This window comes from Marmota monax, unplaced genomic scaffold, assembly GCF_021218885.2.
Source record: "Marmota monax isolate L192 unplaced genomic scaffold, Marmota_monax_Labrador192_F-V1.1 WCK01_AAM20220418_F8-fsc00196, whole genome shotgun sequence".
Classification (NCBI taxonomy): Eukaryota; Metazoa; Chordata; class Mammalia; order Rodentia; family Sciuridae; genus Marmota; species Marmota monax.
Genome location: NW_026694390.1, coordinates 1,626,027 through 1,650,074, shown reverse-complemented (window position 1 = coordinate 1,650,074; position 24,048 = coordinate 1,626,027). Strand labels below are relative to the sequence as shown.

The 24,048-nt window shown below is 35.4% G+C and overlaps 1 protein-coding gene across 11 annotated transcripts in view; it reads right to left on the bottom strand.

Annotated features, from left to right (window-relative positions):
- The window catches only part of Nsd1 (nuclear receptor binding SET domain protein 1), a 142,364-nt gene that overhangs the window by 17,858 nt on the left and 100,458 nt on the right, over positions 1-24,048 (bottom strand). For all 11 annotated transcript variants that reach the window (XM_058586628.1, XM_046468030.2, XM_046468034.2 and 8 more), the window contains 7 exons: positions 19,673-19,873; positions 18,759-18,938; positions 11,982-12,138; positions 9,914-10,119; positions 7,119-7,231; positions 2,762-3,031; positions 498-614 (listed from right to left, as the gene is read on the bottom strand). In XM_058586628.1, the coding sequence (XP_058442611.1) occupies positions 498-614; positions 2,762-3,031; positions 7,119-7,231; positions 9,914-10,119; positions 11,982-12,138; positions 18,759-18,938; positions 19,673-19,873 (1,244 nt within the window). The remainder of the gene's footprint in view (positions 1-497; positions 615-2,761; positions 3,032-7,118; positions 7,232-9,913; positions 10,120-11,981; positions 12,139-18,758; positions 18,939-19,672; positions 19,874-24,048) is intronic.

Below are 24,048 nucleotides of genomic sequence, written 5' to 3'. Positions count from 1 at the left end.
CTTAATTTGTAAAATAAAAGGGTAAAAAATTATTATTTTTGTCTTTTAATATTTCTCCTATAGTAACATATCATTCAAAATAAACAAATAAAAGCAATTTCATTGCCTTTGGCCAAAAATATAGACTAGCTGAGGCGTGGTGGCACACATCTATAATCCCAGCAGCTCCAGAGGCTAAGACAGGGGGATGGCAGTTCAAAACCAACCTTAGGAACTTAGTGAGACTGTAAGCAACCTAGTGAGATCCTGTCTCAAAAAAAAAAAAAAAAAAAAAAAAAAAGGCTAGGAATGTGATTCAGTGGTTAAGTACTCCTGGGCTCAAACCCTGGTACCAAAAAGAAACTATACACCAGAAATTTGCAATCTTATCTACTGCAGAGCCCATGTGGAGAAACACTTGACATTGATCCATGTCATATATGCATATTGTATCTACAAACACAAGTTAAGATAACCCAAATTTCATTCATCAATACTTACTTTGTTCTACTACTTACTTTGTCTAGGGTAAGCATATAAAAATTAGTGATATCATGTTCTTGGGCATAACGTATTCGAGCTCTGCACTCTTCTTCATCTATTAGTTCACCCACATATTCATTCACAAATTCACCCTACAACAAGAAACAGTTTCTGACTTAACAGCAAAAGTATGCCAGTATTCACATGAAGGCATAACATTTTAAAAATGAAGGAAGTATCAGAATATCCAATACAGATTTTGTGCATAATATTATTTGCATATAATATATAATTTTTCAACTATTTGATTCTCATACCCACTACTGTTACCAGCAGTAGGATTAGGATACAACGAACATCAAAGATCTACCAGTTAAAAAAAAGAAAAAGAAAAAGAAAGAAAGGAAAAATCCCTTTATCTGCCAGAGCCTGAAAGTCAGTTTCTCTAAATTATGTTCCTGTTCCTTGGAGCTTCACAATGCCTACTATCTCTCCATACTTTACAACACTGTCCTTCCTATACTATACTATAATCATACTGGTTTTCACACATGATGTCAACTTACTTGCAGGTCTTTAATGCTAACCAACAATTATTCATCTTCCAAGTTTCAACTTAAATATTCTGAGACAAGCTAGTTTCATGTCTTCTGTTATAAGTCTCTAGAATCCTGTTTTTCATACTGAACAGACCATGTTTCCCTATTTATTATTATATCACAAAAGGATCTGACAACAGTAGATATGAGAAATGATGAAATATACCAATGTATATTTACTGTCATTCTTAGAAACATCAATAAAATTATTCAGAAACTATAACCAGAAAAAGGCTTACTTTCCTAATGTCATATACATTTTATTTTATAGCAAGCCTATAAAATATTATCTGTTCATTAGGAAATTGTGGATCTTGTCAGGCACAGATGTGCATACCTGTAATCCCAGTGACACAGGATGACAAGTTCAATAACTGCCAGGGCCAATTTAGGAAGACCCTATCTTGAAATTAAAAAAATGAAAAGGGCTAGGGATAAAACTCAATAGTAGAACTCCACTGGGTTCAATCCCAATACCATCAAAAAAAGAAATTTGCAGATCCCTCCAAGCTTCAAGTGAAAGATGTTACTCTTTTTCATTTAGAAAAGGTCAAATCCTCTGCTTCTTGGTTTTTTTGGTTGTTATTCTTGTTTTAGTACTAGGAATTGAATCCAGGGGTGCTTTAGCACTGAACCATCGCCCCCCTTTTTTATATTTTATTTAGAGATAAGGTCTCACTAAATTGCTTAGGGCCTTGCTAAGTTGCTGAGGTTGGTTTTGAACTTGTGCTCCTCCTGCCTCAGCCTCCTTAGCTGCTGGGATTATAGGCTGTGTCACTCTGCCGGGATTCTGCTTCATGTTTTATGAAGCTACAATTCTGCCTTCCAACAAAATACTGTATTTTATTAAAAGGTGATTAGCCAGGTGTGGTGGCACAGGCCTGCAATCGCAGCAACTCAGGAGACCGGGGCAGAAAGATTGTAAGTTCAAGGCCAGCCTCATAAAATTAGTGAGACCCTGCGTCAATATAAAAACTAAGAAGTGCTAAGGATATAGCTCAGAGGTAAAGCACTCTTGGTTCAATCCCCAGTATCAACAACAACAAAAAAAGATGATTAAAGGGGCTGGGATTGTGGCTTAGCGGTAGAGTGCTTGCCTCCCACGCGCAAGACCCTGGGTTCGATCCTCAGCACCACATAATAATAAATAAGTGAAATAAAGGTATTGTTCCCAACTACAACTAAAAAATAAATATATTAAAAAAAAAGATGATTAAATATCTCTGTATCATGTGTTTATTTTCCTTCCTTCACTTAAGGATCCTATGAATTTCCTTCTTTTTTCTCACATTCTGCTACTTAGTGAACATGATCAACATAGGACTTTAAGCAGGGCGCAGTGGCACATGCCAGTAATCTCAGCAACTCAGCAGGCTCATGAAGAAGGATCTCAGTTCAAGACTAGTTTCAGCAACATAGTGAGACACTGAGTCCAAAAAAAAAGGCTGGGGATATAGTTGAATGGTTAAATATACCCTGGGGTCCAATTTCCAGAACCAAAAGGGAGGGGAAAAAATTTCAGAAGACTAGAGGACAATTATCCATCTTCAAGCCTCTAAATTCTAGGAGTTCGCAATAATAAAGTTAATCCTCAAACTATAACCTGTTATTTTACTATGATAAGAATATCATATGAATGTGAGAATTTTAATAAAGCAGTAAAAAAGAAAAAGCTGATCATTAAGAAGAAATTTCTTCACCTTTTTAATATCTGTTTTTGTCCGAAGTCCCCAGCCCCTCTGTAATGTGCGGAAAATTTCAACCTCTGGATACTGGCGCTTGCTGAAGCACTGATTTTGACAACGCCCTCCAGCAGGACATACTGTAGGATGACACTCATAAAGTAGCATGCGGTTGATGCACTCAGAGTCTATCCCACAGGGGTTCTCATCAGTAGCTTTACAGTTGCAACGGGGAATTTCTGACAAGTCCGCAGTGAAGATCTGTACCCTGCCAATAGGACGGTTAACCTGAAGAAGCAGCACATAGTATTATCAGGCAAGAAAACATAAAACAACAGAAGACCTGTATAAGGCAAATTTCCACTTCCCCCATATTTGTTATTGGTACATTATGGTTGTACATAATGGCAACACTGGAAATCTTTTCTTCTTGAAGTTGTGCACCACATTTTACATAATTTTTTACTGATTTTTTTTTTTTATTTGTTACCAGGGACACTTAATCCTAAGCACTACCCCAGCCTGTTTTTGTGATTTTACCTTGAAACAGGGTCTTGCTAAGTTGCTTAGAGCCTTGCTGAGTTGCTGAGGCTGGCTTTGAACTTGTGATCTTCCTGATTCAGCCTACCTAGCTGCTAGGACTGTGATGACAGGTGTGCGCAATGTGCCCAGCTACATCATTTTAAACAATCAAGATTTATTTAAGCAGTTTGATATAAAGTGTCAAAATTGATATATAAAACGTGACTCTCACAAAAATTTTTTTAAAATTATATAAAAATCAACTTCAAAGCTGAAAGGCCAAATGAATTGGAAACCAGATTTCTGCTACTGCATGTGGCTACCATATATAACTACTACATAAAAATAGCCACTATTCTTAAATGTAAAACTTTTGGTATGAAAACATTTTTGAGTAATTTGGTTTCTTACACATGAAGAAGTAGTTTAATATTTACTATTGTAATTTGAAATTTTTTAAAAGGAAAACAGCATTGTTATTCATATTTTCATGTTCAGTACTTGTTCTAGTACTGAAAATTACATTAAAGGTGAGAAAAACCATCAAGATCAAAGAGCTGCTGTGATATCAAAGCCATTCATGAGTTTTTATAGATAACAGCATTAACAATACTGAGAAAAAAACAGATATTTCAAAAGAGATTAATTTGTTCACTAGAAGTCTCCCCTAGTTGCTATTACTTCAGTGGGAATAATCAAACTGAGTCTTCAAAGAGAGCCCATAGGTAAAATTTGACTAGTCAGGAGTTGTATGGTTTTATAAATTACTTTGCCTATGAGACTATTTGAGAATAAGATCAGGACACAGCCCAGCAGCCTCTTAAACAAGGCAAATATTATAATTCTCTTCCTTCTTGATGTCTTTTATTGATATCTGCAATATCAATTATTCTAGATTACTAACTCCAGTTAATCTAAATTATTACTGGGGCTGAGGACATATGTCAGTGGTAGAGCATTTCCCTAGAACCACCAAAAATAAATATCTTAAAAATAAAGTTATTATTGCCAGGCATAGTGGTTCATGCCTGTAATCCCAGCAACGAGGGAGAATGAGGAGGAAGATCACAAGTTCAAAGCCAGCCCCAGAAACCTAGTGAGACCAAGGCAACTTAATAAGACCCTGTCTTTGTCTCTGTCACTCTCTCTCGCACACACATACACATACACACACACACACTCTCTCTCTCTCTCTCTCTCTCTCTCTCTTGCACACGAACAAATAAATAAATAGTATTAGGGAAGTAGCTCAATGGTTAAATGCCCCAGTATCAATCGAACAATCATCGAGTAAGCAAATAAATGGTTTCTATTACTTAAAAATCTACTTCTGTCCTCTAAATTCCAAAATGCTGCCATTTCCACAAGTTTATCTCTTATTCTTTACACTATTATAAAAAATACAGCCTGTTAAGAAATATATTCTCCTCAAACTATCTGTATGAAAATTAAAAAGGACATACATCTTTGCCATATCCAAAGTCAGCCAACCAAACCACAAATCCATAAATAGGGTATATGAGCATTTACTTGTAATCTTTATCTGATGCCACACCACCACCACTTTCAAAGATTTACATACTCATATAAATATATTTCAGGTATTGTGAGTAGGCCACAGGTCTCTGACACAGAGCTCAACTCTTGTCACTGTAGTACAAAAACAGCCATGAAATGAACAAAGATAGCTGTGATACAATAAAACTTTAATTATTAAACATTGAAAGTTGAATATAATCCTTGTGTATCATGAAATATTACCTTTATTTTTCCTTCAATCATTAAAAAATTTCAAAATTCTGGCTAGCTCATTGGCATTAAATAATACATAGGCAGTAGATCAGATTTGAACTACCAAGGGATTTGCTAACACCTGCTCTATACTTTTTTGCTGAAAATATGTCTGTTTAAATTTTAAAGAGCAGAGGGAAGGAACTGGTCTCTAAATTCTAGGGTGAGATCACTCAAAGTTCCCTCCTCAATATCCAGGCTCAATATAGTAGATGTGCTACTCTGAAATGCCTAGAACTGTGTGAACAGGATTACCAAATGACTTTCCTTTTTCTGAGGCCTAACTACACTTGTGTTATTTTTTCACATACAGTGATTCCACTGAACTCTTGGTGTATTTCCAGGATCTATTATGAGACATTTATAAGTTTTAAGTTTCTTAAGTAGTTTTAATTATTTGCCAGGATTGACATTTTATGATTTTTACTCCTTAAAATAGGTTCTTCAAAGTTCAGAAAGAAAATACTCGTTTTACTATATCTTCTTTCAAGAACTATTTAAAAAAAATGGAAGTGCTATCTCTATAATCCACTAAAAAAGGGTTGCCAGACTTGGCAAATAAAAATCCAGGATATTAAGTTAAATTTGAATTTTGATAAATAATAAATAGTTCTTGAAGTCCTACAAAATATTTTGGACATACATAAACACACTGGACTCTATAAAGAGATTACCATAATTTGAAAACTTAAAAAATAAAAGTTAAAAAAAAGAAAAGACATGCAAATGATACTTTTCTATGGACAAACAAGATACAGGGTTCTATGGGCTGGGGCTGTAGCTCAGTGGTAGGGCACCTGCATTGCACGTGTGAGGCACTGGGTTCAATCCTCAGCACCACATAAAAATAAAGACACTGTGTCCATCTGTAACTAAGGAAAAAAAAAAATAGAAAGGAAAAGAAAAGAAATAGGTTCCTTATCCAGAAATAAATATCCTGGGTGGTGAACTCATTTTGACAATATGGTTAAAAAGTATTCTTTCATGTATTATGATGTGTATTTTAAAGTCTTTATCTGATATAAAAAAAAAAAAAAGGATTTGCAAACTGTATTTTAGAAAATACTAAAACAATTTTTTTGGCACTATGGTATTGAACACAGAGGCCCTTTAACACCGAGCCATATCCTCAGCCCTGTAAATTTTTTGAGTCAGGGTCTCCCAAAGTGGCTGAGGGCCTTGAAAAGCTGCTGAGGCTGGCCATGAACTTGTGACCCTCCTGTCTCAGTTACTGGGATTACAGGTGTACACCATTGTGCCCAGCATAAATACTAACATTTCTAATAAACTTCTTTCTTTCTTTTTTGGTATCAGAGATTGAACGCAGGGGTACTATATCCCCAACCCTTTCTAAAAATATTTAAATGAAACATTTTTATTTATGAGACAGGGTTTTGCTGAGTTATTAAGGGCCTTGCTAAGTTACTGAGGCTGACTTTGAATTTGTGATCCTGTTGCCTCAGCCTCCAAGCCCCTGGGATAATAGGTGTGCACCATTAAGCCTGACTCCATAATATATTTCTTCTTCAGAGTTATTGTTGTCTTTTAATTATGCATATAAATAACTTCATATATTAAATAATACAGAAGGTCCTCTGAACACAGATGATAGTGATGACTATTTTGTCAGGCAGACTGAGGGTTAGAAATACCCAATATTAATTCTTCTGACCATGCTGGTCACCTAAAATGTTTTCAGGGTCAGTTATTACCAAGAAGACTTACCATAAGTATTATGCATACAATCTCAGGAGTATACATAAGTCATGGCTGTTTGGTCTCCTTCAAACAGAATATGTGAATATAATCTATTCCCACTTATATGTGAGAATTTCCAAGAAAAAAAAAAAAGACTGCTTCAATAAACAGTTGATTTTTTAAAAAAGTGCACACATTATACTAGAAATGTTACTCTGGTACTTGTTCCTTCTTTTAATCTGCCTCTGCTTCATAACAACTATACTTATGCTTTCAATTCTTAGCATGATGAGATAGGAATAAGGAATAAGGCAAGCTATACAGTGGGTCTTCTAGAGGTAGTCTCCTAGGATTTTTTTCTCACCTTTATGTGTTTATAAGGCGGTGGTTTTTTGTCATTTTTTCGATCTTCCTGCAGCTGTCTTAGCTCTTTCTGGGCTTTTAACTCTTCAAACCTTGCTGCAGCTTCCTGAAGAGCTGAGAAAACACATAGTACAAGTCAGTTAACAATATCTGGGTGCTATTTATTTTGCTTCCCTATTAATTTGAAGAAATCTATATTTTAGACAAAATGCAACCAACACTACGTATATGGAAAACCTAGTGTATATATATATATACAACTATTTCCAAATAGGTTATACAGTCCCTGAGGTATTCAGACATGGCATTAGGACAAAACAAAGTAATTCAAAGTTCTTCTCTTCTAAGTACCTGTCCAACTTTTTTATTGCTTTTATGATACTGCAGACTGAACCCAGGGTCTCAACACTATGCCTCCCAAGTACCTGGGATTACAAGCATATGAAACCATACCCAGCCCCATCCTACTCTTCTAATACTCATTCTGTAAATATCCATTACGAACTCTAATGATAGACAGATCTTCACATCTTATCTACATTTAATTTCAAGTTCTGTCCTTGTAAATGTTTAAAAGTATCTGAAAACCTCAAGAAAAGAGATTCTCAGTTTTCTCCACTATTGATTCATTATTCCTTGTACAGATAAAAAGTTCCAAGAATTCCAACTCTTCCTACCTTTTTCTCTGTAGCTTTCTTTCCCTGTCAATTCTTTGACTCATATCTTCTTCCCTGTCACCATCTAGCAGTACATTTGTATTACATGAAGTCTGTTAATTATACTAAAATTCATCCTTCCACATTTTGTTATTCAATATGTCCTGCTTTGTCTACAACAATGTTTGCCCAGTTACCCATCATCCACTCTACCCTATGAACAATTCCGTTATGGTCTCATCTTTTCTGCCTAGAAAAGTACCCTCCTCACTCATCTTCCTAGCTGTGATGACCCACCATTTATATTTATTTATTTATTTAGAGATGTAGATATAGATAAATAGAATGCCTTTATTTATTTTTATGCAGTGCTAAGGATCAAATCCAGTGCTTCACATATGCTAGACAATCGCTCTGCCACTGAGCTACAGCCCCAGCCCTATCACTTGCTCTGTCTGCAGTTTTTAAAACTCTCTCTCACCATTCAACTTAACTTTCCTTTCAGGCAGCCAGTACAGTGCTCTCTGAACCCTGTACTAAAACTATACCAAATACTTAACCTAATAGGGTAAATTAAATGTGTACTTTCACATATGCTGTCTGTCATACAACATTTAAGGACATTTCATTCCTCACAGTCAGTGCAGAAATTAAGAATTTAGATTCTGGATTCCATCTGCTAGCATTAAAAACCTTTTTGTACCACTTACTGACACTGGTACCTTAAGCCAATAATATAACTTTCAGGTGCCTCAGTTTCCAAAATACACAAAAATCTGGATAGTATATATTTTGCAGGGTTGCCATAGGACCAAAAGCAAAGCAGCACTTAGGAAAGTAGCCATCATCCATGGCTTCAAAACTCTAATACCCGGCTTAGCCATGCCTCATCTTGCTTAGCCAATCAGACATATATCTACTACAGCCATCACTGAACGGCAGTTTGACTGCCAGTATCTATGTCAGATTCCCCCACAAAACATACATTTCTAGAAGACGAGAAACATAGCCAGCCTCTGGTACGCAAAGAAACAGCAACATCTCAAAACTGCAGCAGGCTCAAACTCATAGCCTTCCTTACATTATACCTTCTCCCATATCCTTGGTGGGGACTACCACTGTGAAGGCCATGATGTTTGTCACAGGTTACTGATGATCTGAGATAGCAAGACTCTAGACTCAAGCTCCTATTAGTATTAGTACTGATACACTTTACTGTATTAGTAATGAATATGGATAGTCCATGCCTCAGGACAGAAATAACATGGCAAACAGGTGAGGAACTACTAAAATAACTGAAAATAACATGAGGCAAACAGAACTTTTATTACACTTATTCCCTATACACATTACACCCATTCCCTATCCATGAAGTTTCATCTGCTTAGAATCTTGTTGCATCCCACCAGCAAGTTTCACTTACAGCCATATTCATCTCAGTTTGCAGACAAAATCTTCAAATTTAATATTCAAACAGCAAAAGATACATGGCTTTTCAAAGGACAGCTATAGAAAGAATGTGATTACCAACTACGTGCCCTACAGGTTTACTTTTATCATCCACTGAGTAATCAGAGCAACATTTTCCCTTCATATCATAAGAGAATGCCAAGGCTCACAGTTGTCTTAAGCATCTTATAAGTGGTAAAACTACTACTGCTAATACTAAGGAACCTCTTTTAGCCAATAACTGCCCCCACTGCCATCAATACTAGGCTACTTTACAAAAATCAAATGGCTCTATAATTTTAATTCCTTTTACATTTTCTATTGAATATTATTTCCCCTCAAAAAGCTAAAAAGGAAAAAGAAATGAAAACAAAACCATTTGGGGGTTTGCAAGAGATCCAAGTTTTTGCAAAGCAAACTGCAATGTTTGTTCTATAAAACATACCTGAACTTCATTTCTTGATATGTTGAGAAAACAATCGTTCTTGAGGGACGGACTACAGTAAGGCAAGTTTAGTTAAAATGAGTTATGTGGGTCACTTTCCCTGTCAAATCCTACAGTGACAACCACATAAAACCCCAGAGGTCAATAGAAAGCTGTCAAAAAGAAGAGTTTTGTGAATTTTAAAAGACAGCAGATGTTCAGGCAACAGGAGTCTCTGTTGGCCTGAGAAATACAAAGGATAGTTACCTTTTTTATATGTTCCATCCACTCCTTTGCCCATCTTATCCTTGCTGCTCACATCTCCCTCCATGTAAGGAAAGACTCGGGCCTGATGAGTCCACAGATAGTCATTGGACCCAAAGAAGAGCACAGGGAACTCTCCCACATCATGTCTCATCTTATCAATATTGGAAGGAACAGCTCGAGGATGGCAGATCTCAGCTGGCCACCACCTGGGAAAGGTGAAAACAAGGGGAGAAACCTCTAAAAAGCTGCAAGTAATATTAAAAAAAAAAAAAAAGTCCTGCTTAAGACAGGAGTAAGAAAACAACGTCTGCCTGACAATATTAAAGTCCAAGCACCTGGAAATCTCTCAAGATCATTAGAACACAAACAAGTATTATGTGCTGGAAGCCTGAACACAAATGCTTACAACAGATATTCATAAACTTCCTTAGACTCAAGTTATTTGATTTGAAGGAGTTTATTAAAGAAAACAAAGGGGTTGGAGATATAGCTCAGTTGGTTGAATGCTTGCCTTGCATGCACAAGGCCCTAGGTTCAATCCCCAGCACACACCCCCCAAAAAAGAAAGAATACAGAGAAACAAATAAATGTCTATGACTATAATGTTCACTGAATGAAAAACAGGAAAAAAATTTGAATGCTCAAGGGACTGACAATAGTAGTCAGGGAATGACAATAATACCAAATACAATGACCTTTACAAGGGTAACTTTTCAATAATTAACAGGATACTGAATAATTACATTAAAAAATGGGGGGAAGGAGCTTTTCATGAAAACTACAAATATAGAGGGACAATTTGGCATTAGCTATTAAGAGCTAAAAACCTCTACCAAGCTACTTAATCCAAAAGCCCCAAGAAGCTCCAGTGCATGGAAATCAAGAAATAGCACTAAAATGAGTACAGTAGAACAGTGAACTATGAGTAAACTGGAGTATAATAATAACTGCAGTAAATCTCAGGGATCTAAAAATGAAAAAGTAAATACATCAACAATAATTCTTTTAACCCAACACAGTGGTGAATGCCTGTAATCCCAACTACTCAGGAGATTTGAGGCAGGAAGATCACAAGCTTGAGGCCAGCCTCTATTCCAATATAAAATAAAAAGGCTGTGTATGGGGGGGTAACCTCAGTGGTTGAATACCCCTGAGGTTCAATTCCCAGAACTGGAAGGATTGGGAAGGAGATCCTTTATATAAAAGTTTACAACATGTAAAACAAAACATTTGACATGTATCAAACCTATACAACAAGGTAAAGAAATAAAAAACTCAAATTCTTTACAGTTTAGAAAGAATATAAGTGCTCCTGTTGTTATTTTTTATTATTAATAAAAATTTTTATTGACATACAAGAAGTGTACTCACCCTACTGTGCCCATTCATTATATTTTAAAATCATTCATGTTATATTCTGTGCATTTTAAGTTCAATAAAATAATTTTAAAAAGAAAAAGCAAGGGGCTGGGGGTTGTGACTCAGTGGTAGAGCACTTGCCTGGCATGTGTGAAGCCCTGGACTTAATCCTCAGAGGGAGGGAGGGAGGAAGGGAAGGAGGGAGGAAGGGAAGGAGGGAGGGAGGGAGGGAGGAAGGGAAGGAGGGAGGGAGGGAGGGAGGAAGGGAAGAAGGGAAGGAGGGAGGGAGGGAAGGCAGGAAGGCAGGAAGGCAGGAAGGAAGGAAGGAAGGAAGGAAGGAAGGAAGGAAATAAATAAGAAAGATTGAGCAAAATTGAAACCTGGGCATAAATTATAAGGATAATTATTTGGTGAGAAGAAGCACTGCTATGTATTGATGTCTGCAAGTAAATATATTAAACCATTAACTCCTATTTGTGAGATTATAGGTTTGTTTTTATTAGTGAACTTTCTATAGAATGCATATAGTCCTATAACGGTATATCATAAGTTAACATTCTTAGAAAGAAAAATTAATTTGGGGGGGAATTGTCTTATTAGGAAAATAATTTTTTAATATCTGAGAGGTCCCAAGAAACAGGTTAGTAAAAACAAAACAAAAACAAACAAACCAAATCACTGAGTGTCATTATCCTTTATGCTTACTCACCTGTATCGTCCAACTTTTACCCACACGATCTCCCTGTAGTGTGGCTTTTTGCCTGCCTTACAGTCATTGCAATACCAGTTTCCTTCAGGGATATCAATGTTCAGGCATTCACGATGAAAAGCAGCAGGGCAAGAATCACAGCACAGAAGGCTGCCTCCTGTAGAAATTAAAAAAAAAAAAAAAAAAAAATCAAAACCAAAACGTGCATTTATCTTCGAGGCTGAATACAAATACCCAGCTCAAACAACTTTTGCTTGACTCCTAACCAATTATTTACCAGCATAGTCAAGGGCTTAATAATTTAATAAATGACCCAGAAACACTTTTCTACGAGAATATTCCCATTCTAATATTCCTAAGCTCCCCTTGCAACAAAGTTTGTTAGATTAATAGATAATAAACATGAGATCTTATTGGCCATGAGGTAAAAGGTAAACATGAATGTCATGTGTAACTATATATACAAATTTTCTTTCCCCTCTCTAGAAGACAACACATCAAATAAAGGAAATACCTACCACACACAATGATCATGTTAAAAAAAAATACTAGTTTAATGGGGCTGGACTTCCAGCTCTAAGACCACATGACCTTGGAGATTTTACTTAACACACACACACACACACACACACACATTTAGTTGCAGATGGACAAAATACCTTTATTTAATTAATTTATTTTTTTATGTGGTGCTGAGGATAGAACCCACTGCCTCACAATGCTAAGCAAGCACTCTACCACTAAGCTACAACCCCAGCCCAAAGGGGAATTCACTTTGTTTACTTAGCTATAATTTCCTTAATGGTAAGGTATTTTCTAAAATGAACAAAAACCATATGTGTTTGAGAACTAAACCAGGTAATAAATCACCTAGCAGTATGTGACAGATGTGTAAACTTTAATATATAAAAGGGAGATCCATTATATTAAATGTAATTATCAAACAAATTATATCACACACACACACATTTTGTGTAATATGTAAATAAGATCATGAAATAATAAGGACTGTAATCTGTAAATCCAGACATCTGCCACTATAGTATCTTTAAATTTCGCTGGTAACAATAAACCATAGGTACTATTGTGGTTTACTGCCTCAATTTCAGTTTGTTTACGCCTCCATCAAAATTCTCAGAAACCAGGCTAATTATTCATATATATTAGTAGTAATAACATTTACTTCTTTAAAGATTATGTACTAAAAATGTTCCATAATGTATGTATTTGATTCTGAAATCCACATGCTTGAGAATTACATATTAGATATTTCAGGGAAGGGAGATTATTGGGATGGGCGTGATGCAGTGGATAGAACTCAGGGCCTCAGGCATGGTTAGGTGAATGCTCTACCACTGAAACATGTACACTTATTCCAGGAAGATTCATATTTAAGGAATACAACAATTGTAATACCTGCCAGATAAAACTCTTAGCCTAAAGGGTTAGTGAGGGGTAAACCTTTGGCAAAAAATATACCAAGTTTATTCATTCTAACTGTGCCATTTTAGATCATTAAAATCTTCCTAAAAACTTGATTTTGTGGCACTTTCCCTACATAATTTCTTGCCATGGTAACTTTATCGTTTCTTTAAATTATCTAGATCACACTGTTATAGATCACATACAAAATGGAATTTGTCCCAGGTCTTCCAATGAGGGAATAATATGAAAAGAAATCTGAAGTGAAGAAAAAAAAATAGTGAATAATGGCCAACAGATAGAGATGTGGGAAAATGCTGGAAAGCACATAAGTTTTGAACAAAAGAACAAAATAGGATGAGCTGAGAGAGAACCTGAAGGAGGAAACCAACAGGATGAGTATGAACAGATGGATTGGAGCTCAGCAGGAAAGTATATCTGGTGGGAGTGAAAGAGATAAACAGGAGGGAGGGACGGAGGGAGGGGAGAGAGAGACAAGCAGAAAGAACAAGAAAAACCTTATGAACTAACAAAAGCAAACAAAATATGGGAAAAGTGATATTTAATGGAAGAGGTCAAAAGAGAAAATGAAGTTTAAACATACTGCAGAATTCTAAGGTCTGTTTTCTTTTAGATTTATTATCCTTACACTCCTGAATAACCATCTCACCTTCAGTTCTCTCCTTTGCACAAGGGGTAGGGGTGATGGGGAATGTTAAAACTATTCATTTCATAATTTGTAACATTAGCATCATCATTTCTCAGGCTTTTGGGCCTCAGATTTTACACCCTCGAATTATATAGAAGGCCAAGATATTTTGTTTATGTGAGAGACAATGAAGATGATACACACAGATACACATACATATTGAGATATTTGCCAAGTAAAAATTAAAACTAAGAAATATTTTAAATATTAACTTATTTTAAACAAATCCATTATGATATTATGAAAAACATTTAAATAAAAACATTTTTTTCTGAAATTAAAAATACTGAGAAAAAATATTATTTTACATTTTTTTGCAAATATATTTAACTGCACTGTGTTGCATATATTGTTTGGTTGATGTACATGGACAAAATTTGGTTTCTTGGAGATATATAGTTGAATTAGAGTATTTTACTGTCCAAACAGATTCCATTCAACAATTGTGGATACTACTACTTTGATAATACACTAAAACACCATAGGCATTTTGGTACTTGTGACCTGGAATCTGAAAGCATATTAACAAACTCTTGTTGGTATTACACTAAAATTCATCGATCTATCTTATAATTTGAAAGGATTTTCTATTTATGTATGCTTTCTAATACATGGGTTGGTTACATGAAAAATACCAGTTGAGTCATATATGTCTTCTAAATGTTGACCTATTTCGTATATATTACTAAAGTATCCCATTTTTTTTAGTATCACTATGATCTCATTAGTAAGTACTAGGATGTTCAAGGATGTAGATGATAATTTTTTAAAATATATTTTTTAGTTGGACACAAAGCCTTTATTTTACTTATTTTTATGTGGTGCTGAAGATCGAACCCAGCACCTTGCACATGTTAGACGAGCGCTCTACTGCTGAGCCACAACCCCAGCCCCCTGATAATTTTGTCAGTAATTCTTAAAACTAAAAATGATGTTTCATAAGTAATAAACATAATTAAGCTGGATGTGGTGGCACACGCGTGAAATCCCAGCAACTGGGAGCTGAGGCAGCAGGATGGCAAGTTTGAGGATAGCCTCAGCAATTTATTGAGGCCAAAGTAACTTGGATCCTGTCTCAAAATAAAAAAGAAAAAGGGTTATGTATGTAGTTCAGTGACAAAGTGTCCCTAGGTTCAATATCCTGCTCCCTTGTCACAAAAAGATAATAAAGCATGAAATTGAGGTACATGATTGATTTAACTCAAGACAACTATCATTATGCCACAGAACGGCTTAATGTATACTTCCTATCCCACTACATAGAACACTAAAACAATGTTCATTTTATGTTCAGAATTTAATAAAATTTTTAAATTTTTCTTAATGATCAAGGAAATCTTGAAAATTTATCAACATGCCAGCAATTTCACCCACCATTGGTTTATACTATCTGTGCAAATGTAAAATGAAGTACAAAAGGCAAGTAGCAATCTTGATATTATTATGGACTACACTTGAGACTTGTTGCTCCAGCTGTCAGAAGAATCCTTTAAAATTCAGTAATCATTACTAGATCTGAAACTATCTCATGAATTTCATCCCATAGTGGAATTAAAAAGTCTAAGGCTGGGGCTGGGGTTATGGCTCAGTGGTAGAGTACTTGCCTAGCATGCGTAAGGCACTGGGTTCAATCCCCAGCACCACATGAAAATAAACAAATAAAATAAAGGTATTGTGTCCATCCACAACTAAAAAAAAAAAAAAAAATTTAAAAAAAAGACTAAGGCTGAAATTTTCATCTTCCTATGTCCAAGAAACACAGGTGGTAAAATGACACAGACTTCATCATTTACCAGAAGACAATTTTATAAGGAGTATGTTTACAAGGAATAGGTTATTAGTCAAACAAAAAAGGATGTAGTACATCATAAAATTTATGTGTAACAATCACAAAACTAATGCATCTTTAAAAAAAATCACTGCAACTCTCTTTTTATGTTAAGAGATTCATATTATATATATATATATATATTCATTCCTGTATTTCCACAATACACACATATGTATGTACAAAAATACCAAATTTACCCCTAAAATATACAGTTATTATGTCAGTTGAAAATAAAATATTTTAAAAAATCCCTATACCAAAATTGTATTTCATACAAATATAACCGTACTGAACACTATTTTATTTGTTCCACATTAGAACCACAGTTTGAGGCTACAAATGACTATCATGATGAAACTCCTTTCTGTAGGTTTCTTTTCCTTAAATTATCTATCAGGTTACATAAATTTCAAGGGCAGAAAACAGAGGGAAGGAGGAAGATCAGGAAGGGGGGGGAAAAGAAAAATGCCCAAACAGATAGCATAAAGCAGTTGTATAATTATTTGGGGTAAGGAGGACCTTAACACTATTTAATATATCTAAATTTCTTGAAAGAGATATAATAATGTCTTCTCCATCGAATGTAATAGAATTCTTTGGAATTCCATAAAAAATTAAACTCTAGTTCTTTGGTTAGAGGGCATATACATCTGGGAAAAAGCAGGTAAAGTAGCAATGAAGAAAGTGTTTAGGAGAAAATCAAACAGTAAGGCAGACTGAGAAAGCAGTCAGTCCCAAATAAAGGTAAAAAGTTAAAATAAGACTAGGGATCATTTAAACTTATTTTCTCATTGTCCAAGGGATACAACCACATTTTCATTTAATCTATACTATTATAATATGACCATTTCCTAAGGAATGGGGACTGTATTTTATAAACAGGAATCCCAGTCATTCCAAGTCTTCATAAAGCAATATGCCCCCAGGAGAAAAGTCAGAATTCAAACTTTGGTTTTTAGATTCCAAGTATACTGTTCATTTTATTGCTTCTGTTGAACCATTTTAAAATCAGTCTCTCTGAACATTCCTAAGCAGCAAAGTTTTCACAGTCAAAAAGTAAAGTTAGAGAAATTGTTTTTTTTGTTTTTTTTGTTTTTTTTTTTTTAAATTTTAATATTTATTTTTTAGTTATCGGCGGATACAACATCTTCGTTTTGTATGTGGTGCTGAGGATCGAACCCGGGCCGCACGCATGCCAGGCGAGCGCGCTACCGCTTGAGCCACATCCCCAGCCCGAGAAATTGTTTTAAAAAAAAACTATCCAACAAAATTCAGCCAACTTGAAAATGAATGAAAAAAACTAGATATGAGTTTTCCATAACCAGAGATAGTGCAGCAATGTTTACAAATATATCCAAATCTTGTGTTCTATAATAACCCAAGATATCATTCTAGGATACAAGTAAATAATATCTCAAGCAGACCACTGTATTCTTGAAAATTCCTCTTAGAAGTTCAGGCAACCAAGACAAAAATCAAAATGTGAAATTCAGACCTATAAAAACCAGTTAACATCAGTTTTAAATTTAAAAATTTTTAAATATAAAAATAGCAAAAATTAGGTGACAAAGGATGGAAAGGAAATAAACAGGAAAGAAATTGTGAGAGGACTATTATAAACTCTCTAAAAGAGAATTACTTTAAAAATTGGTGTGGGGCAGTGGGGTTTTCCAAAATTATAAGATTTATTTTATCTACACCTTACAAGATCTTTTGAGAACATAAAGATATATTTACCTTAAAAAATCATAAATTCCTTCACTGTTTTTTTTCTTTACATTCAAGTGAAATTGACTTTAAAAAATACGATATCATTAACTGGAATTGTTTCTGTCAAGATATCTATCCTTCTTTCTGCTGATGCACATAAATGTCTAAAGCAATACCACTCAATAGTAAGCAACGTTGGTCTCCCCCCGTGCATGATAGGATCTGGAGTGATTACCCCCTACTTTTCTTACTGCCTCATCATATTAACAAAAACATACAATATTCAAAATAAAAAATTAAAACTTTTAAGCCATGAACAGTGGTATGCACACCTGTAATCCCAGCAGCTGGGAGGCTGAGAAAAGGCAATCACAAGTTGGAGGCCAACCTCAGCAATTTAAGGAGACTTGACACAAAAATAAAGGTGGGTGTGGTGACACTTGCCTGTGATGCCATTGATGTGGAAGGCTGAGGCAGGAGGATCACTACTTCAAAGCCCATCTCAGAAAATTAGCGAGGCCCTAAGCAACTTTGTAAGTTCCTATCTCAAAATAACAAATTAAATGGGGGCTGTGGTCGTAGCTTAGTGTAGAGCACCTGCTGAATGTGTGAGGCTCTGGGTTTGATCCTCAGCACCATTTATATGTCAGTTGACAACTTTTAAAAAATTAAAATAAATTAATAAATAATAAAAAGGACTAGGGAAGGGCTGGGGTTATGGTTCAACGGTACAGCGCTTGCCTGGCACATGCAGGGCCGCTGGGTTCGATCCTCAGCACCACATAAAAAATAAAAAAAAAAAAAAGATATTGTGTCCAATTAAAACTTAAAATGTGGGGCTAGGGATGTAGTTCAGTGGTAAAGTGCCTCTGAGTTCAGTCCCTAGTACTAAAAACAAATTAGTAAATAAACAAACAAAAATAAATAAATCTCTTCCTATTAGGCAACACCACAAAGTTTTTAAAGTTCTGCTATTATCATTAATTTGGGGCATTGTCTCCTAATATTTCTTCCAGTGGCAATGTGAGGGAAATTATTTTTGTTCCAATTAAAACACAGGATTAATACCCTTTTAGAGCACTCATATAACAAAAAGTCATCTTACCTTCTGAGCATACAAAACACCAGCTGACATTAACATGCTCATGATTTCGACAGCCCCGCCTAGGGGTAAAGTGATTAGGGCAGATGATACTATTAGATGCAAGGATCTTTGACCCAGCAGCCAGACAAAAATCATTAGCATGGTATGCCACAGGGCAGCGGACACAGCGCATCAGACGACCTAAACAGGAAAATCAGGGAAGAACAAAAGAAAAACAGATTAAATACTAAGAACAATGTGAATTATTCAGTCTATTTGCTACCACTGAAAAAATGTCAGAAAACAAATTAAGACCCACTAAGACAATAAATCCTAAATGTGCAATCAGCCATGAAAAAAACTTTGATGGACCCTCAATGCTGTATCCAAAGAAGTCAGATCCCATAACTGTAAACAAGTCTACCTCACCAAAGAAAGCTCTACCCAACCACTGCCTGAATTCTAGAACTCCTGGAAACTGCCTTAGACTAAATAAATGGGATAGAGTGATAGGACAGCAATAATTACATGGGTACTCTGTGGTTAGTCTTCCAAGTAAATGCACCCCTCTCCAACTCTTCCAAATGAAATACATCCAGTAACATACTTCAACAACTAAAACCTATCAATAAATGCAATCTACACAATTAAAACAATTGAAAAGAAGACAGTTAAACATAACTGAATGCAGTAACTAGTGAATGCAGTCGGGAACTATATCTCTTATTCAAGCAAATAGATAAAACTACCATATAATGCCAAAGGCTACAGAACGCAACCTGATGATGAGAAACTAACCTATTCCTCTTCTATTCTCTCTAACTCTGCCTAACTGACAAGAGATATCAGATACGTTTCAGATTGCATTTGAAAATATCCACTGCCAATGAGACTGCGATCTTACAATTAGACTGGTCCTCATAAAAAACCCATACCTTTAGATGCAGAAACACTGGCTGGATTAGCAGCATGGCAGGTTATACAGATGTGGAGGGAGCACCGAAAGCCCTTGTTCTGCATGACAGTTGGTGGGTATTTCTGGACACATTCTTCATGATAAAATTTTCCACACAAAGGCAAAAGGCACCTTTTAACATCTTCCCCACTTTGCTTACATACAAAACAGGTATGGATTCCTGGGAAGTCAAAAGAAGAAAACTAATACTAGTTAAACAATTCACCCCAATAATGAACCATTAGGGTCAAAAGTTAGTAAGGAACTTCATAATAGACTCATTAGGCTGACAATATTGAATACAATGAAAAATCAATATAAACTGACAATATGACAACATACGTTAACAGACATGATTCAATCAGTTGTATAATAGTTGAAAGAGCATTCTTTAAAAAAAAAACAGAAAAGTAAAACCACACAACTAAAGTCTCATCTAGCCAATAGATCCAACAGTAAGTTTATAGAAAATAAGGAAGATAGAAGTTAAAGGGATACCTAGAGGATGCAACCAACCAAATTTTATGTTTTGTTTATTTTGTTTGGAGTACTTAAGATTGAACAAAGGGGAATTTTATCACTGAGTGAAATCCTTAACTCTTCATATTTTTATTTTGAGACAAGGTCTCACTTATGATATGCCCAGGTTGGCCTCAAACATGTGGTTTTCCGTCCTCAGCCTCCCAAGTCACTGGGACATAGTTCCTAGCCAGCACACTAAATTGCAATTAATGAAACTAGAGCATAGATAATGCAGTACTGGGGCACAGTGGGGCAAGCCTGTAATCCCAGCAACTCAAGAAGCTAACGCAGGCTGTGGTTGTGGCTCAGTGGTAGAGAGCTTGCCTAATGTATAGGGTACTGAGTCTGATCCTCAGAACCACATAAAAATAAATTAATTAAATAAAGGAAGGTAACGTGTCCATCTATGACAAAAGCATTAAGGCAGGAAAACCATAAATTTGAGGCCAGACTGAGAACTTAGCAAAATCCTGTTTCAAAATAAAAAATGAAAAGGATTGGGGATATAGCTCACTGTAAAAGTGTCCCAGGGTTCTATCCAGAGTACTTCTACTCCCAATGCACAAAAACAGTAGAGAAAACAGAGTTCAACAGGAAAAAAGGCCATCACTCCAATGAATAAATAGCATTAATAAAACAGGGTGAGTCAGGCAGTATGGTTGAGAGAAACATTAAAAAAAAAAAAAAAAGCAGGGACCTAATTTAGATCTTCATTCTGAACACTATGGAAAGACATCTTTTTAAAAAATATATTTATTTATTTATTTATTTATTTATTTATTTATTTATTTATTTGCTTGTTTGTTTGTTTTAGGTAGACACATTATTTTGTTTTTGTGGTGCTGAGGATTGAACCCAGTGCCTCGCACATGCTAGGCGAGGGCTCTACCACTGAGCCACAACCCCAGCCCCGAAAGACATCTTTAAGAAACAAAATAGACATCTTTGAGACAAATGGATAAAATCCTAAAGACACCTGTATAGATGACACATAATAATTATTGCATCCTCTAATGACACATTGCTTTAAAAAATTCACAGAACTCCCCCCAACTCCCTAAATCTGAGGGTGTGGCTGCTCAGTGATACAATGATTGCCTGGAATATGCAAAGTGCTGGGTTTGATCCTTGCCATGACAACTCAGTGAAACTCTTGTCTCTAAATAAAATGCAATGGCATAAAAATCCCCTATTATGGAGGGAACTATGATACTGATTAAACAAGATTTCTTAGATACAATACCAAAGAATAGACCATAAAAGGAGTAAATTAATAAACTGGACGTTATCAAAATTAAAAAAGGGTGTGTGTGTGATGTGGCTCAGTAGATGAGTGTCCCAGTTCCATCCCCAGTACCAAAACAAAACAAAACAAGGTCAGGGAACAGACCTCAATTCACAATACCTAAACTGTGGAACCAACGTAACAGATGAAAGGATAAAGAGACTTCGGAATATATACACAATGGAATTTTACTTAGTCTAGAGAAGAATGGAATTATGGCATTTAATGGTAAATGGATGGAACTGGAGAACATTATGCTAAGTGAAATAAGCCAATCCCAAAGAACCAAAGGCCAAGTATTTTCTGATATGCAGGTGCTAATCCACAATAAGGGGAGGACTGGGTGGTAGTGATATTTTGAACCAGAGGGGAGTGAAGAGAATTAGGGTAGGAATGAGAGTAGAATGACTCAGACATTATCACCCTATGTGCATATATGATTACATGACCTGGGTAATTCTACATCATGGACAACCAGACGAATGAAAAGTTACACTCCATTTATGAATGACGTGTCAATATGCATTCTACTGTCATGTATAACTAACTAGAACAAATAAAAAAATAGGGCTGGGGATGCAGCTCAGTGGTCGAATGCCCCTGAGTTCAATCCCTGGTACTCTCAACCCCACCCCGAAAAAATGTAGTTCTAGTTCTATATGGTAGAAATCTTCTGAAATATATGGGGAAAATGAGGCAGAAAGATGATGATTATTGAAACTAAATAATGAATACATTCAGATTTCTTATAGTGTTCTTTCTATTTATGTGATTTCTATAATAAAAAGTTGATTTTGTTGTTGTTTTTTGAAGGATTTTCTCTCTCCAGAACATAGCATTGTTAGATGCAATCAATGTAAAGAAAGACTCCAGGCTTAAGAAGCAGAACAATCTGAATGCAGATCCTGCCACTGGCATTTTCTGGTATAAATAGGAGATTATTCAAATCACACATCTCATATACAAACAACTGAGATCACCCAGCTAATTAAAATTTTAGGAAAACGTTTTAAATATGTATTTGTAACAAGTATACCATTGCCTGACACTAAAGAGTTTATCAGCTATTAACAAATTAGAGCAATCTATATAATAACAGCGTGGTTGCCCTATTGCAGAAAAACTAGGGTAAACCACAAGCAATAAGAAATTACTTTCTTGGGCTGGGGTTGTGGCTCAGTGGCAGAGCGCTTGCCTAGCATGTGCAAGGCCCTGGGTTCAATCCTCAGCATCACATACAAATAAATAAATAAAGATATTGTATCCAACAATAATTAAAAAATAAATATTTTTTTAAAATAAGTGACTTTCTCTTCTTACTCTATTATTTTTACTAAAATGAGCAAAAATTCCAATTCTCAAAAACAGCCTTTTGTGGGGCATGGTGGCACAGGTCTGTAATCACAACGACCAGGGAGGATAAGGCAGGAGGATCACAAGTTCAAGGTTGGTCTCAGCACATTAGCAAAATCCTGTCTCAAAATAACACATTAAAAGTGCTGGGGATGTAGTTCAATGTTAAGGCACCCCTAGGTTCAAATCCCTGTACCAAAAAAATAAAATAAAATAAAGCCTCTTGCTGGGTGCACTAGACATGCCTATAATTCTCCAGATAATGAAGAGGCTAAGGACAGGACAACCTCAAGTTAGAGGCAAGCCTGGGTAACTTAAACACTATCTCAAAATAAAATTTAAAAAAGGGTCTGAGATATAAATCAATAGTAGAGTGACTTTCTGTTCAATTGACAGTACTGGGGAAAAAAGAAAACAAAACAAAAAATCTTAATAATAATAAAATAATAACAATAATTTTAAGATTTCCAGGACTATTATGTGACCGTCTAAAGATTTCTAATAATAAAAGGCAGATTTTGTTGTTTTTTTTGAAGGACTCTATCTCTCTGGAACATAGCATTGTTAGATGCAATGTAAAGAAAGACTCCAGGGTGCTAGGGTTGTGGCTTAGTGGCAGAGCACTCACCTTGCATGTGTGAGGCATTGGATTCGATCCCCAGCACCACATAAAAGTAAACAAAATAAAGGTGTCATGTCCATCTACAACTAAAAATTAAAAAAAAAAAAAAAAAAAAAAAAAGACTCTAGGCTTCAGAAGCAGAATTACCTGAATGCAATTCCTGCCAGTGGCATAAAAATCCCTGTTATGAAGGGAACTATGATACTGATTAAGCAAGATTTCTTAGATATAATACCAAAGAACAGGCCATAAAATGAGTAAATTAATAAATTGGACATTATCAAAATTAAAAACTTCTGCTCTAAGTAATAAAAGGCATCCCAATAAATCACCAAGTCAAGCTGCCAATTTATCAACCACATGATCTTACATATAGAAAAGCCTAAAGACTCCACCCTAAAATTGTTAGAATGAACAAAATCAGTAAAGTTGCAGAATAAAAAAAAAATCAACATAAAATAATCATTTTAATTCTCATGTTAATAGAGAATTATCCAAAAATGTAATCAAGAAATCAATTCCATTTATAATTATTATAAGAAAACAAGATACCTAGGATTACACTTAACTAAAG